Here is a 15,494-nt window from a genome sequence, read left to right as displayed (position 1 = left end):
TCGATGGCAAAGCATCCTTGCAACGGGAGGCCCTCTGGGCCCCTCTTCCCAGGGTGCCTGCCTTTCCTGGGAGGGCCCGTGAAGGGAGACCCCGCCTGACCCAGCCCCCAGCCCAGCTTCCAGATCCTCTGCAGAGTCCTGAGTGGCCTGGATGGCAGCTTGGGGCCTCTGAGAACAGAGAGATGCACTGGAGACAGGACAGGCTTTGAGGCTCCTTCCCGGAGCTGGGCCGTCCTTCCCGAATCCCGGGGGCACTCCCAGCGGGGGACGGGAGGCAGCCCGGGGCTGGTCCCTGGAGTCTCATTTCCGCTTCCGTGGGGCAAGAACAGGCCCAGACTAAGGAGAGGACACAACTGTAATCAGGCAGGGAGGGAGCCCGCTCAGAGCGGAAGGGGGGGCGGGACCGTCCAGGTGGCGGGGGCTTCACTGTGGCTGCGGCTGCCCGCGGCCCCCGCCCTGGCCTTCATGATCTTGTCGATCCACTTGAGGAAGTTGGAGACCTTGGTGTAGACGCCGAACTTGCCCTTGCGCGCGCACCCTTCTCCCCAGCTGACGATGCCCGTGACGAAGTAGGTGTCCTTGAAGCGGGTGACATGGGGGCCGCCGCTGTCGCCCTGGCAGGCGTCCTCGGGCTGGGTGTCGTAGCCGGCGCAGAACATGTTGGGCGTGATGGTGAAGCTGCTGGACAGCTTACAGGTGCTGCGGTCCACGTAGGGCACCTCCAGCATCTTGAGCGTGGACGACAGGCGGCCCTTCTCATGCGTGCGCCCGAAGCCGCTGACGATGCCCGTCTTCTGGGTCATCAGCGTGGCCTCCGCCCAGTCCTTCTCGGGCAGGCAGGCGGGCGCCACGTTCCGGCGGAACCGGATGGGCGTCTTGAGCCTCAGCACCGCGATGTCGAAGTCGTAGGTCTCCTTGACAAAGCGGCTGTGCTTCACAGTCATCTCCACCTCGTGTGCCATCTCGTTGCCCTCCTCCTGCTCTGTGTTCCGGTCGCCTGAGGACAGGACAGGGCCATCAGCTCGGGGCCAGCACGTCGCTGACACCTTAAAGTAGTCGTGATAGTTTCTGCTTAAAGACTGGCACGCGGTCACTAGACAATGTGAAATATAGGCGAGAAGCACGAGGCGGGGAGACAGCCTTCTGCTTCCCAGCCGGTGTCAGCGGTCACTGACCCCTTGTCCACTCGTGGGTGGGACCAGCCACCTGGTCTGAACTGCCAGACCCCTCCAGGCCACAGGGCCAGGTGGGCACGGGTCAGAACCCATGTGTGCTGTTCTCAGACTCAGAATGAAGAAAATAACTGAAAATCTCTCCTGAGTACTGCAAAAACTGATTACATGTGGAGCTGACAGTATCTAACATTACCGAAATGAGGTTCGCCTGTAAACTTGTGAAATGTGTAATGAAAAGGCAATGTAACTAGCAAGTTAGGAATCGCGGATGTGGCTTTCACCGGGTGCTCACGGAGCAGCTGAGACCTGGTGGAGAAGGGGGGTGATCGGAATTAACCCCCAGACGGGATATGCAGGCCGCTGGGGGCGCTGGTAGGCTTCCTGCAGGAGGGGGCCCCTCTTCCCCCTTCTCCCCCGGCCCAGGGTCTCAGGGCTTTAACTCCCCGTGTTTCCAGCGTCTGTCGGTCCCAGTGTCTGACCAGGAGGAGGGCGCTGGGGGCGTGGGCGGCACTCACCGACCCTCACCGTGAACCTCTTGGCCTGGTGCAGGCAGTGGGCAGCCGTGAGGACGTAGAACTCGTTCAGGATGGTGCCCCCGCAGAATCCCTCGTTCTCCTCGTTGACCAGCAGAGCCTGGGGAGGGGCAGGTGCTGGGGAGCGTTACCCTTAACTGGCCTCCTCCACGCCCCCGCCGGCAGTGGGCCTCCCTGCAGAAGGGCTCGTGGGGTTTTCAGGCTAGAACGAGGCCCTGGGCAGTGCCCCAGTGCCCACCCCCACGGGCTGTCCTGCCCAGCCCTGCTGGTTCTCGGAGCCAGCCCACCGTGGACCCCACGGTCCTGCCAAGTGCCCAGTGCTGTGGGCTCCAGACTCGCCCGCCAGGCCCTCCTGGTCTTTATTCTCCCCGCCCTTCCTGGGTGGCAACATTACACTCTGGAGAAGATGCCCTGGTGCCTTCAGACTGATACTCAAAATGCCCAGAGCCGCCGTGACCCGCAGCACGCTCTCTGGGGATGGTGGTTGGTGTGGCATGTCCCTCCACGGGCTCGTGACACGTCAGACGTACGCAGACCCAGCGCGTAGCTGTGGGCCAGTGGACGTCATCACTGAGGACTGTCGCAGCTCTGGGAACGTCACTTGTAGGAGAAGCGATCTTGGCTCTGGACACTAAAACCCCGAGGTCCAAGCAAGGGATCCGGGTAGATAGAGGCCCCAGTGAAACCCACTCAAGTGAACAGCAAGTCGTCTTCAGTGTGTGTGTCCGGCGTGGTATTTGGGACACGTGCTGCTAACTGTTGCTCATTGTTCACCTGAAAGTCATATGTGAGGGAAGCCTGTGCTTCACTCGCTAAGTCTGGCGACTTTAGTCCAAAGTAACAACCAAAGAGTGGCTTTTTACCTTGGAAACAAATGGATATACGTTTCGCTAAGGCACCATCTGCCTCTTCAGGACTTAGGTGTTTGGGTAAAAGAATCTTTCAAATTAGAAGTGAAACAAGGAGAGAGACTCTTTTTGCCTCCTGTCAAACCCAAGAGCACACACCAGCCTTGGGGGACCGCCCTGTGCCCACAGACCCCACGCTATGGCCCAGACTGGAGCCCCTCCTCTGCCTGGTGGGGGGCGTGGTGACCGAGAGGCCCGAGGCCCAGCCTTTGCAGCCCAGGCTCCTCGGGGCCCGATCGCCCACAGCAGGCCCTCAGCCACCTGCAGTGCCCAGCAGACGCCTCCCCCGCCCCAGCCACCTGGCCTCCAAGCCCCGCAGTTACCTGCCAGGGGCACTCGCCCTCCGCGCAGTCCCTGCCGCCCACTATCCGGACCACCTGGCTGCCGTCCTCCCCGGCGCTGGGCTCGGTCCTGTTGAGGCCCAGCAGGTCCAAGGAGCTCTCTGTGGGGCTCAGGTCTGCAGGGTCGTAGTGCTCCAGCTCGCTGGCGTCAAGCGCGTCCTCGTTGGTGTGGATGGCCCACCGCCGGCTGCGTCCCTGCGTGAACTTCCCACAGGGGAAGCGCTCTGAAAGAAGCGCACGAGCTCAGCCAGGCGAGGAGGACACAGTCCACTCCAGGGGAGGAGCGGGCAGAGGAGCGTGCCTGGGGACAAGGCAGGGCCCACAAGGAGTCTTTGTGGAGTGGGGTGCCCTGTGTCCTGCTGGGTGGGGGTGGGTCACGGGTGGGAGCCCTGACCTCTGGCTGGTCAGTGCTGAGGGGTCTCAGGGCCTCTGCAATCTGCTGGGATGCGTGCAAAAGTCAGGGGGCTGTGGATGAACAGAGGACCATGGGGCAGTGGGTGACATGGCTGGTGTTAATACATCGAGACCATGATGGCAGAGCAGGGGAACTGGGGGGCACAGTGCCCCCAACCCTGTCAACTCTGCCATGTGTGTTAAACATAAGGAGATCCAACCCGTCCAACCTAAAGGAGATCAGTCCTGAATAATCACTGGAAGGACTGATGCTGCAGCTGAAACTCCAATACTTTGGCCACCTGATGTGAAGAACTGACTTATTGGAAAAGACACTGATGCTGGGAAAGATTGAAGGCGGGAGGAGAAGCAGATGACAGAGGATGAGATGGCGTGCTGCAGTCCATGGGGTCACAGAGTCAGACACAACTGAGCGACTTCACTTTTTTTTTTTAACCAACAGAAATGTCATCTCACTGTCCTCCGCCTGCTGAGAGGCTCGGTGGGCACAGTTGCCTCTGCCCTGAAGTTGCCCACCACCCCAGCCTGCGGCTGGACTCTGCATTCCTAACCACCCCCGCTGGTCAGGACTACGGGGCCAGTGGGAAGCCTGCTGGAGGCTGGGCTGACCGGGGCCATGGCCTCTCAGGTGCTCTGGCCCAACCCCACCCCACATGAGGGGAGTCCCGGTCAGATAGGACCTCCCCCGGGGTGTGAGACGGTGGGGAGCAGCTCGCCCACCCCCAGGACCCGGGCCCTCACTCAGCCCCGCCTGAGCTCCTGGGCCAGATGCGTGGTGTCCGGCTTTATCAAGGGAAAAGCCATTTCCGTCTGACCCACTGCAGCCAAATCAGTTCTGGATGGCCCCGGGTTCTCCCCTGGCCCTTGCACCCCATCCGAGGCTCCTTGGCCGGCCCACAGGTCTGGTGCTGGTAACTCTAGCCTCCCAAGCACGTGCCCTTCCCAGGGTTCCGGGCACCATGACAGCAGCTCCACAGTTTGCTAGGGGCCGGACTGTGTGCAGCCTCACACACCACTGTCTCCAGAACATGCTCCCCACCTGGAGGCTTGGCCCTTACCACCCCCACACACACCTGTGCACCCCCCTCCCTGCACCCCCTCTCTGCACCTGTGCACCCACTCCCCACACCCCACTCCCCACGCCCCCAATCCCTGCACCCCCAGTCCACTCCTGAGTACCCCCTCCCCACACCTGTGTGCCCCTCTCCCCGCACCCCCACTCCCTCCCTCCCCACACCCCACTTCCTGCGCCCCCACTCCCCCTTCACACCCGTGTGCCCCCTTCCCACACCCCACTCCCCGTACCCCCACTCCCCGCCTCCCTGCACCCCCACTCCCCCTTCCCTGCACCCCCAGTCCACACCTGAGTACCCCCCACTCCCCACACCTATGCACCCCCCTCCCCGCACACCCCCTCCACACATGTGCGCCCCCTCCTCACACCCCACTCCCTGCACCCTGACTCCCCCCTCCCTGCACCCTAGTCCACACCTGAGTACCCCCCACTCCCCACACCTGTGCGCCCCCCCCGCTCCCCACTCCCCACACCCCCACTCCCTGCACCCCCACTCCCCGCACCCCACTCCCCCCTCCCCACACCCCTCCACACCTGTGCGCCCCCTCCTCACACCCCACTCCCCGCACCCCACTCCCCCCTCCCCACACCCCCTCCACCCCCGAGTACCCCCCACTCCCCACACCTGTGCGCCCCCTCCCCGCACCCCCCACCCACCTGTGGACACGCAGGACTTGCTGTCGTCGCCCAGCACGTAGCCGTGCGCGCAGGAGCACCGCACCTCGCTGCGCTCCTCCCTGCAGAACTGGTCGCAGCCCCCATTGTCCAGGCTGCAGATCTCACGTGTGGCTGTGGGGAGGCGCGCAGCTGAGGGTGCTGCCCGGCCAATGGGCTGGGGGCCCCGAGGCCAGGCCAGCACCCTGGGCAGGCCCTGTCCCTCGCTCCGCTTCCCGCTTCCCGTGGGGTGGGGGGCCTGGCTTCCTGAGGCCCCGGGGAGCTGCCGAGAAGGCCTGGGGGCAGAGGGTCTCAGGTTCAGCCCTCAGAAGTGCGGCAGGCTCTGGCCAGGGAGGCGGGACTCCAGCGGAGCTGGAGGGGCCGGGGGTCCCCTCTGAGGCCTCTCTCCCCCGCGGCATAAAGGCCCTGGGGTCCGGCCTCCACGTGGTGGGAGGAGGTGCGGCAGCCGGCTCCTGGACTCAAGCCGGCTTCAGCAGGCTGTCCATCGTGACTGAGTGACCCGGGTGGGTTACCTAGACCCGCAGTCTGTTTACCTGCTGGTGAAGGGGTGGAGGCCACACGCCTCCCAGGAGAGCGCCCAGGTCTCGAGAGGCGCTGGGCACAAGGCACCTCACAGCCGGGCGGAGGGGCATCACCCGGCCTCCAGTGTGCTGGGCATCAGACTCCTGACACCCATCAGCCCTGCCGCCCTGGCACCTGGCTTTACACTTCACCCTGGGCTTTGATGAGAAGCTGCTCACAGGGCAAACGTTACAGAAACTTCAGAAAACATGCCCGCCAGCCCCTGGGTCAGCCAAACGGTTTGGGGCGTGGGGCAGGGGGGCCCCCTGGACAGCAGAGGGGCAGAGGCACGACTGATATTACCGCTGGGGAAGTCCTAAAGTGTCCAGTCTGAGAGCGTGCTCTCAGAATTATATGTTCAGAAACGAAAAGCAGATGTTCAAAGCTTTCTCCTTAGGGAAAACTGGTCTACTACTCACCTAATTTTTGTTAAAAAGTAATCTCTGTATTAGGAAAACTCAGCGATTTTTCTATGTAGTATTACTTGTGTCAGATTTGGACAATCCCGGGCACTCAGCACTGACATCACTCGAATTTCCAGAATCACAAGAAGCAGGAGAGATGCCAGTTCCCACATTAAGGGGCCCGCCCTGCACGAATGTTCACTCCGCGGCTTCTCAGAGGAGCAGGGACCCGCCTGGGGTCCCCTGTCCCCCACCCAGGGGCCGTGACGCGCTTCCTGCTGCTGTAGGCAGAACCTGCAGAGCCAGGCTGAGCCACGGTGGCCGCCGGGGCCTCCCGGGCCTCCCGGGACCTCTGGCCCCCGCTCTCCACCCCACCAGGCAGCTCTGACCGGAAGGCACAGCAAGAGGAACTCACAGAACTCGCAGTTTTTGCCTTCAAACCCTTCCGCACAGGTGCAGGTGTAGTCTCCGATGCCGTCTTTACAGTGGCCCTGATTCAGGCACGGGTGGCCTTCACACTGGTCTCCATCTGCAAAGCAAGCACTTGGAGACTGGCGCTCGCAGCCAACGCCCGCGTCAGGGAAGCGAGCGCGCTGTGCTGGTCTTGGCACACGTTTTCAGGCAACTCGAGTGAACCTGGGGCTCTTCCTGTTTTCCTGCAAACAAGTTGTCCTGTCTGGACTTTGTTACCCAGCCCTCTTTGCAGCAACACGTGCGTGGGGCATTTATCTAGCTAGATTTATCTAGCTAGACTGAGTGTTCCAATTCCTGCTGGGACATTTGACAGTGCTTTTCCAAGCAGTGACAGCATTTTTACATCAGGGAGAGGAGCCCTGGGCTGGGGAGTGGGTGCCACAAAAGGAGGCTGGAGGCTAGGTGATCACCGGACACTTGTTCTGGACTGAGCCTCAACAGGCAGGGTGTCTGGTTGCGCGAGCCAATCGTCTGGGTGTGAAAGGAGAAGAGAGAGCCCTGCCCAGCGCTAACACGGCTCTGCATTTCTCGGCACATGTGCACACTGTAATTCAGGGATAGGTCCAGTTGTCACTGTGAGAAATCTGAACACGGTCACCAGAATGAAAACGTTGTTATAACTCATACCACTTCAGATGCTACAAGCATTACATCAAGATGGTTACCTTATGAGAGGACCCAATATTTCAGATTCTCTTCTTTTGTTTCTACCTAATATACTTGGGTTTTGAAAAATTGCCATGGAATTTGGTATCCTCAGATGGGAATGAACTGATTTAAATGTATATAATTAACAAAACTAGAATTAAATAAAGTTACCGTAAAAACTATTTGACAATAACTATTCCGGAAGCACTCAGAAGGGAAAAGTCTCAGACGAGTAAAATTTACACCTGAAAGGAAAGGAAACTCAGGAACCATCTTCAAAATTTGAATACAGTCTCTCCCATCTAACTACCCTGATGAGTCCTTCTCAATTAGGATTAAAATAGAAAAGTTCTCACCTTTGTATTTACTCCAGAATTCATCCTAAAAGCGAAAAAAGATTTTAAAGTGCATTAGGGAAAACAGGCATTTCATACCAGTAGCAGCCATAATCTGATAACTCAAGTGAATAGCCTATTTCCCAAACAGAGACCATTTTTGGGACAAACTGTTCTAGAACTATTCAATCTTAAAGGGATTTTTTTTTCCAGATCTCCTGTATTTATAAAGCTGTGGCTTCGAACACTTTTTTTTTAAATACATGTTGGTGTAATACATTATCCTATCCTAGCATCCATCTTCTTGCTTGCTAACAGTTGAAGCCCCAGCGGCTGGAAAACACTTTGTAACACTAACTTACTTTCCTAGCTTTCATTGTAGCAAAATCACTACGTCTGTGACCACAATCAAGGTTTTCGCATTATTTGTTTCAACTGTAATTGGAAATTGCTTTTCTTGAACGTAGACGTTTCTATATGTTTTGCTTGTTTGTTTTCCACTAATTTCCGTTTGGAGAAACTTTGCTGAAACAAGAGCAATTGAAGTAAAATCTCTAAAGCAAGGACTTAGGCTCAGAAGCAGATCAGAAACTTTATGCATCACATTCAAACTCTGTAACAAATTCACAAGGACAAGTGCCTGCTACGCTAAGGGCTCCTTCAAGTCGCAGCGCGTATCGGTAGCTTGTTCTGGAACGCCGAGTCACACCGAGTGTCTTCTGCACTCATCTGCCGTCCACATGCCCTCTTCAGTGAGATGTCTGCTCAAATCTTTCGCTCACTGTATTTTATTGGACTGTTTATTTTCTTCTCTTGTGTTGTGGGAGTTCTTTATAAAGTCTGAGTGCAAATCTTTTGGCAGATATGAGACTTGCAAATATTTTCTTAGTCAGCAGCCCGTATCTTCACTCTGTTAACAGTGCTTTCACAGAGCAGAAGCTTCAAATTGAGAGTAAGTCCAATTACCCGTATTTCCTTTCATGGATTACGCTTTTGGTGTCACATCTAAAAATTTTTGCCTAACTTTGTGTCATGAAAATTTTCTCCTAAAAGTTTCCTGTTTTATCCTTAGAGCTATGTGATGCATTTGAGTTAACTTTGTGTAGTTGTGAGAAAAAGCTGACCTTTTTTCTTTTTTGCATATAGATGTACAATTACTCCAATACCATTTTTGAAAAAGAATTCTTTTTCCCCTGAAATGCTTACGCACCTTGTCAAAGATCAATTGGCCATATTTGCGTGGGTCTATTTGTGGGCTTTCTATTCTGTTCTATTGATCTGTATTTATTCCTTTACCAGTACCACACTTCAGTATCTCTGTGAGTAATGTAACGTTATAATACGTCTTTAAATCAGGTAGTGTGATTCCTCTAACTTTATCTTCTTTCTCAAAACTGTTTCAGGTATTCTAATTCCTTTGCTTTCCCATATTTCAAATTTTAGAATCAGCTTGTCTCAATCTGATGAAAGTTTGATTTGCATTGCATTAAATCTATATATCAAATTGGGAGGAATCAATCTCTTAATATGTTGTCTTTCAAACCATGAGCAGTCTATGTCTACTTATTTAGATTCTCTTTCTTTCAACAGCATTTTGTAGATTTCGGCATATAGATCGTGTGTGTTTACCAGATTTACACATGGGTATTTTTCTTTGGGCCAATACTAAGTAGCATTAATTCTTTTTAATCTTTAGTTTCTAACTGTGCACTACTTGGGGAAGGAAATAGAAACCCACCCACTCCAGTAATCTTGCCTGGAAAGTTCTTTGGACAGAGGAGCCTGGCCGGCTGCAAGGAATCGGACGTGACTGAGCACACACACATGTATGTTACTACTACACAGAAATATGATTAATATTTGTGTGCTGACCTTGTATTCTGTGACCTTGCTAGACACATACATTTTAGGAGTTTTTTTTAGATTCCATGGGATTTTCTATGTAGATTATCATGTCACTGACCAATAGGGATAGTTTTATTTCTTCTTCTTAACTTACTGTTAAACCTTCCGCATGGCTAGGGCTTCCAGTGCAGTGATGGATTAGGAGTATTGGGAGTGGACATCCTTGCCTTCTTCCAGTATCAGGGAAAGCACTCAGCTTTTGGTGTGGTTAATAGTCTTCATCTTGTTGAAAAAGGTCCTTTTCAGTTGTGATTTGGTTAAAGTCTTTGCAGTTACGAATGGCTGTTGCATCCTCAGTGGTGCTTCTCTGTATCAGGTGACAGGACGAGGTGGGCTCTCCAGGTGGATTAACCGAGCGAGTGCGGGAAAGCTGCTCAGTCACGTCCAACTCTGTGATCCCAAGGACTGCACGGTCCATGGAATTCTCCAGGCCAGGATACTAGGGTGGGGAGCCGTTCCCTTCTCCAGCGGATCTTCCCAACCAAGGAATCTTACTGGGGTCACCTGCATTGTAGGCAGATTCTTTGCCAGCTGAGCCACCAGGGAAGCCCCAGAATACCGGAGTGTGTAGCCTATCCTTTCTCCAGCAGATCTTCCCAACCCAGGAATTGAACCCAGGTCTCCTGCATTGCAGAAAGATTCTTTTTTTTTTTTTTAAATATTTTTTTAACAGCAGGTGGGACAAGGCAGCGTGCCCATCCTGTTCTGCAGGGTTGGGAACAAGATTTAAGAGGAGAGGCCCATTCCAGGGCCTGCTCCCTTACCTTATCCACTAGGATGAAAAGCAGGCAGGCAGATTCTTCACCATCTGAGCCACCGGGGACGTCCATACGACTGATTTTAAATGTTGAGCCAGACTTGTGTGCCCTGGATAAACCCGCTCGGTCATCGTCTATCCTTAGAAATCTGTATCTGTATTTATTCTGTATGCATATCTGTATCTACTTTATTCAACTTGCTAATAATTTGTTGAGAATTTTTATGAGAGGCTCATGTGAAGTGCTGTTTTATAGTTTTCTTCCTTTCTTTCTCCCTCCCTCCTTCTTCTGTCTTTGTGGGGTTTGGTATCAGAGTAAAGCTGATTGAAAACTAACTTACAAGTGTTTCCTTTTCTTTTCTAGAAACGAATACACAGAATTGGTGTTATTTCTTCTTTAAATGTTGGTGAAACACCAGTGACCCCATCTGGGCCCTGACATTTCCTGTTCAAAGGCTTTTACCTAAGAAGTGGAATCTGCAGATACCTCCGTCATATTATGTGCTTTGGTAATTCAAGGTTTTGAGGAATTGGTCCATTTCCTCCAAATTGTCCAAATGCCATCCAAATTTGTGCATAGAATTTTTCATAGTATTCACCTATTATTCTTTTACCATATACAAGGCCTGTAGTAATGTCCCCTCTTTCATTCTTGATATAATTTGTGTTCTTTTTTATCAATCTTGTTAAATCTTACCCGTTTTATTTATCTTCTCTGTTATTTTGCATGTCTTTAATTTTGCTGATTTCTCCTCTTTGGGGTTTGCCTTTTTGTGTGTGTGTCTTAAGGTGGAAGCCTCAAGTGTCACTGTGAGAACTTCTTTCCCAGTAAGCACAGTGATTCTATAAACTTCCGCGTAGGCGCTGCTTGGCGGCTTCCACAGATTCTGTTGCACACCCACTTTGTTCAGCTGAAAGTGTTTTCTAACTTCACCTGAGACTTCGCCTTGACGGTGCGGATTACTCAGGGAACTCCCTGGGGTCCGGTGGTCAGGACGAGCTCCCACTGCCGAGGGCGCAGGCTCAGTCCCTGGTTGGGGAACCAAGGTGCCCGGGGCAGTGGGGCGTGGCCAAAGCAGACTAAGAGTCCAACACTGTCAAATTATAAGGATGGCAGCTATAAGGAAGTAGGAAGAGCGTGTGGGGAATGATGCTGAGGAGGGCAGAGCACGCACGTCTACTGGTGTTAGTCGCCCTTGTTACTTAAAGAGATGACCTGGACCCCGAGAGTCTGGCAAACGCCTGGGTGAAGAGCACCCGGGGACCCTGTGTGCAGCCCGGCCCGGAGCCCGTTCCAAGACCCAACGCCTCGCGTCTCACCGCCCGCACCCGGGCTTCACGGCTCCTCACCGTCCGCTCTGCGTCCTCGAAGACCTCGCGGGCCTCCTCTAGTGAGCAGGCCTCCTCCAGGCACTCTCGCTCCAGGTTTCCCTGCTTCACCTCCTCCAAGAATGAGTTGGCCCTGCGGGCTCTCTGCAGGACACGGTGGGCCTGGTCCCGGGGCAGGAACACTGGGGCGGGAGGACAAGGCTGTCACGGGCTCGCCACGTGGCCACGCACTGCCTCCCGTGAGCGGCGGGTCAGACGGTGCCCGGAGCCGCACCCGCCGGGGCCCGCCTGCCCGCGCAGAGCTCCGCACCTCCTGGAACTCTGCCCTGCTGGAGGTCTTGGGGCCTGCCCCTCCTGGGCCACTCCTCCGCTCTGCCCTGGGCTCAGCCGTGCCCTCTGCCCCCTCCCCCAGGCCTGAGCTCTGTGCTAGATGGGGAGTTGTGACTTGGTTTTACACCATCTACAGTTGAAAGCGTGACTTGTTTCAAGCGCCAGGACACACAAACCCACGAGTAAAACAAGTTTCAGGAAATGGTGCTTACTATTATTTTCTACAAAATAGTACCTGTTACAAAATTTCCTGCTTGAGTCTGTCCCGTTTCATTAAAAAATGGCTAACTTGATTTCGTGACTCACAAAGGAGTCGTGACCTGCCTGTGACAGCGTCTGGGGTCTGGGGGTCCCTGGTCCTCCCCGCGTGTCTGTGCTCAGCCGTCCCCACGCTCCCGCCCCGTCTGCCCCCTCTCCACGGGAGGCCCTTGGCTCCTTCCTCTGGCACTCTGCCTGGGCTCTCTACCTCTGTTCTGCTGAAGAATTTAGTTTCTCACTAAGACAGATGACTCAGGGTCATATATTTGATATGTTTCTAGTCCCAGCTGATATTTCCAGTCCCAGCTCACGTCCTGAGCTCTGTGTTTGCAACTCTCCCCGCAGTGACTGTTCCCCCTAGTCTGTCTCAGAGCCCCAAGCTCCGCGTGTCGGAAACTGAAACGCAGGACTGCAGAGTCAGCCGTCTCCGGCGGCAAATACATCTTGGTCACCGACTACCGGGTACTGGCGAGCGGGGGTTACAACCCCTCTCTCTTAGGGTTATTTTAGAGAGTGTATGGAACTCCTAAGTGTTTGGTTGTCCTACCTCCAACTACTTTCTCTTCCAACCCGCGCCACCCTTCTTTTAATGACAGCTGGTTCTCCTACTGGGGCCAGGCTCAGCCTTGTCCTCTGTGGGCCCCTCCCCACACTCCAGACCTCTCCACCAGCAAGTGGTTGCTTGGAGATACAGCACCCCCCTTCCCCTGCATGGCCACCCTCCTGTGCCACTTGCCTCTTTCTCTCTCTTCCCTGTTTCCCAGCCTCCTGGGCTCCTGGACTTCTGCCTCACCCAGCAGGCAAGCACGCAGGCAGGTCTGGGGCTGCTTCTGCGCTCTCTGCTCTCTGGCCTCCAGGACGGGCCTGGGTCCTGGGAGGCCCAGAACCCGCCCTGTGCAGTCTCAGGTCGGGCAGCCCCTCTCCGGGCAGAGCCAGCCTGAGGGGCTGGCACTGGCCCTCGTCTCTTCCCTGCCTTGGAAGCCCCTCTCTGCCTGTGACCCCTCTGCTCCCCTGGACAGAGGGTCTCCTCCCTGCCTCTGCCTGTGACCCCTCTGCTCCCCCAGACGAGGGGCTCCTCCCTACCTCTGCCTGTGACCCCTCTGCTCCCCCAGATGAGGGGCTCCTCCCTACCTCTGCCTGTGATCCTCCTCTGCTCCCCCATATGAGGGGCTCCTCCCTGCCTCTGCCTGTGACCCCTCTGCTCTCCCAGATGAGGGGCTCCTCCCTACCTCTGCCTGTGATTCCCCTCTGCTCCCCCATATGAGGGGCTCCTCCCTGCCTCTGCCTGTGACCCCTCTGCTCCCCCAGATGAGGGGCTCCTCCCTACCTCTGCCTATGATCCTCCTCTGCTCCCCCATATGAGGGGCTTCTCCCTGCCTCTGCCTGTGACCCCCTCTGCTCCCCGAGACGAGGGGCTCCTCCCTGCCTCTGCCTGCTGCTGCCCCTCCCGGGGCTCCTGTCCTCCCCCCTCTGCCCCTGTTTCTCTCTGTCTCTCCCCGTCTCTTTCTGTCCACATTTCCCTCTGCTCTGATCCTCTGACCGACTTCCCACCCACGGGGAGACACACCTGGCCCTGAGCTCCCCAGGCTGAAACCACAGCCAGCATCTCAGGCCGAGCTTACACAGGGGCTGTGCACCCACTCTCCACTCAGGAAGTTCAAGGGCATCGCCAGGATCCTCCCCTCCCCTCCCCCGGGGCCACCTGCAGTCCGCAGGGTGAGGGCCACTTACCGCTCCCCGCCGGCCGCAGGAGGCCGCCCAGGGCGGTGCTGAGCAGGACGAGATGCAGCAGGCCCGCCATGGTGGGGCCCTTCCGAGGACAGCCGTGAGTCCCTGCCGCAACAGGCCTCCAGGGCAAGGTCCGCTCGCCCAGGCTGGAGGGCGGCTGGCGCCCAGCCTGCTTATCACAGCCGCTGGTTGGAGCCCAGGCCTGTGGGGGCGGGGGGCGGCTCTGGGGGCCTGGCCGCCCTGCCCCTGCAGCCCCAGGGAGGTCCCGGCCGAGCTTACTCTCATCCTGAGCCGTGTCCAGGGGCCTGGCGTGTGCGCAGAGCACTTTGTTCTGAGAACAGGAGCGTCGTTGTGTGGTTCCCAGACGTCCACATCCAGCTCTGTTCTCATCTTTACGACCATGATAAAAGTCATGTCTCATTTCCCCATCTGTTTTTCTAGGACAGAAAACTGAGCTTTAGAGACAGGCGGGGTGCCGTCCACGGCCATGGGTGTGGGCGTGGGGTTAGGACCCAGGGCTTTCTACCAGGCTGGGTGGGAGGTGAGGGCACCACGCTGGGCTGGGGGCTGCTCTCCCAGCCAGGAAGCGCCCCTCTGGGGAGCAGCAGGGGTGGGACACGACCGCTGCGGCTGAGCGGGGCTCTGCAGGGAGACGTCTGCGAGCTGCCAACGGGCGGTCCTGGGAAGCAAGGGGGTCACGCTCTGTTGTTGGCCGAGCATGCCTGCCCAGCCCCACGTGGGACGCCTGCGCACCAGGCCTGTGTCCAGCGTGGAGAGAGGCTCCGCTCACAGCAGGTGCGGGGCAAGCGCCAGCGCGCTGAACGGACTGTGATGTCCCCAGACACTCCCGCTGGGCACCCAGGCAGGGCTGGTCTTTGGCAGAGAGGTCGCTGTGGTAAAGTGAGGTCTCCTCTGTTCTCTGCGTCGCCCCTGCCCCGTGCCTGCACCCAGCAGTCTGGGCGGGCGATGCTCCCCAACATTGCTGGGTGTGGTGAGGCCCATCCAGGACCCAGTCAGTCCCTTCAGCCCCCTCCCCTCCTCTTCCAGGAAGAGGAGCCCAGCCAGCTTTCGATTCAGGAAGAAACAGCAGGCTTTGGGCTTGAGGTCTCTGGGGGCCTGGGACATCTTGGCTAGAGTCTCCCGAGTGTCTGTAGCCTAAGCTGTGAGCTGGGGTTGCGTGAATGCTGGACAACCCGCTTCACGGTCCACAGCCGGGTGACCCATCGTCCCCACACCTCATCCCGCCTGCTCCGGTTTCATGGAAGCAGGACCCCATTTACAGATGAAATGGGGGGCAGAGAGGGTTAGTGGTGAGGCTGCGGGCACCAGCCAAGCTGGAGCCGGAGTGGCCCCAGGGGGCCCAGCCCAGGGTCGGGGTGCTTGACGTGTGTGCCCAGTGAGAACCCCAAAGACTACCGCCTGCCTGGGGCAGCGGAGGCCAGGCGGTGAGCACACGAGTCTGCAAGTCGGACGACTTCTTCTCCCGGGGGCCTCTGACCCAGCAACTCAGCACTGCTGTTTTGGGCAGCCTGAGCGATGGGTATGTCCAGGCGCATGGCCAGGCTCTCCCAGCCCTGCTCAGGACACGAGGCATGGCTGGACCGTCCGGCAGGGCATGGCCCCAAAACCCTAAGTGTGGTGTAC

The 15,494-nt window shown here is 56.7% G+C and overlaps 1 protein-coding gene across 2 annotated transcripts; it reads right to left on the bottom strand.

Annotated features, from left to right (window-relative positions):
• Positions 1-337: 337 nt before the first annotated feature.
• F10 (coagulation factor X) lies at positions 338-14,584 on the bottom strand. Of its 2 annotated transcripts, XM_086330664.1 has the most exons (9): positions 14,377-14,584; positions 13,854-14,287; positions 11,556-11,716; positions 7,565-7,589; positions 6,502-6,615; positions 5,104-5,235; positions 2,940-3,181; positions 1,691-1,808; positions 338-997 (listed from the first exon to the last, which is right to left on the bottom strand). In XM_086330664.1, the coding sequence occupies exons 2-9, from the start codon at positions 14,269-14,271 to the stop codon at positions 381-383; spliced, it is 1,827 nt and encodes a 608-aa protein (XP_086186790.1). In that variant the 5' UTR covers positions 14,272-14,287; positions 14,377-14,584; the 3' UTR covers positions 338-380. The 2 variants fall into 2 exon arrangements, with proteins under 2 accessions (XP_086186790.1, XP_086186791.1); XM_086330665.1 differs by lacking the exon at positions 14,377-14,584 and having other exon boundaries at positions 13,854-13,949.
• Positions 14,585-15,494: the final 910 nt, after the last annotated feature.

Source organism: Bos grunniens, chromosome 12 (genome assembly GCF_055505025.1).
Source record: "Bos grunniens cultivar Pamir isolate PY7600 chromosome 12, Bosgru_T2T1.0, whole genome shotgun sequence".
NCBI classification, from domain to species: Eukaryota; Metazoa; Chordata; class Mammalia; order Artiodactyla; family Bovidae; genus Bos; species Bos grunniens.
The sequence above is the reverse complement of the archived record's forward strand: the minus strand, read 5'-3'. Positions and strand labels throughout refer to the sequence as shown.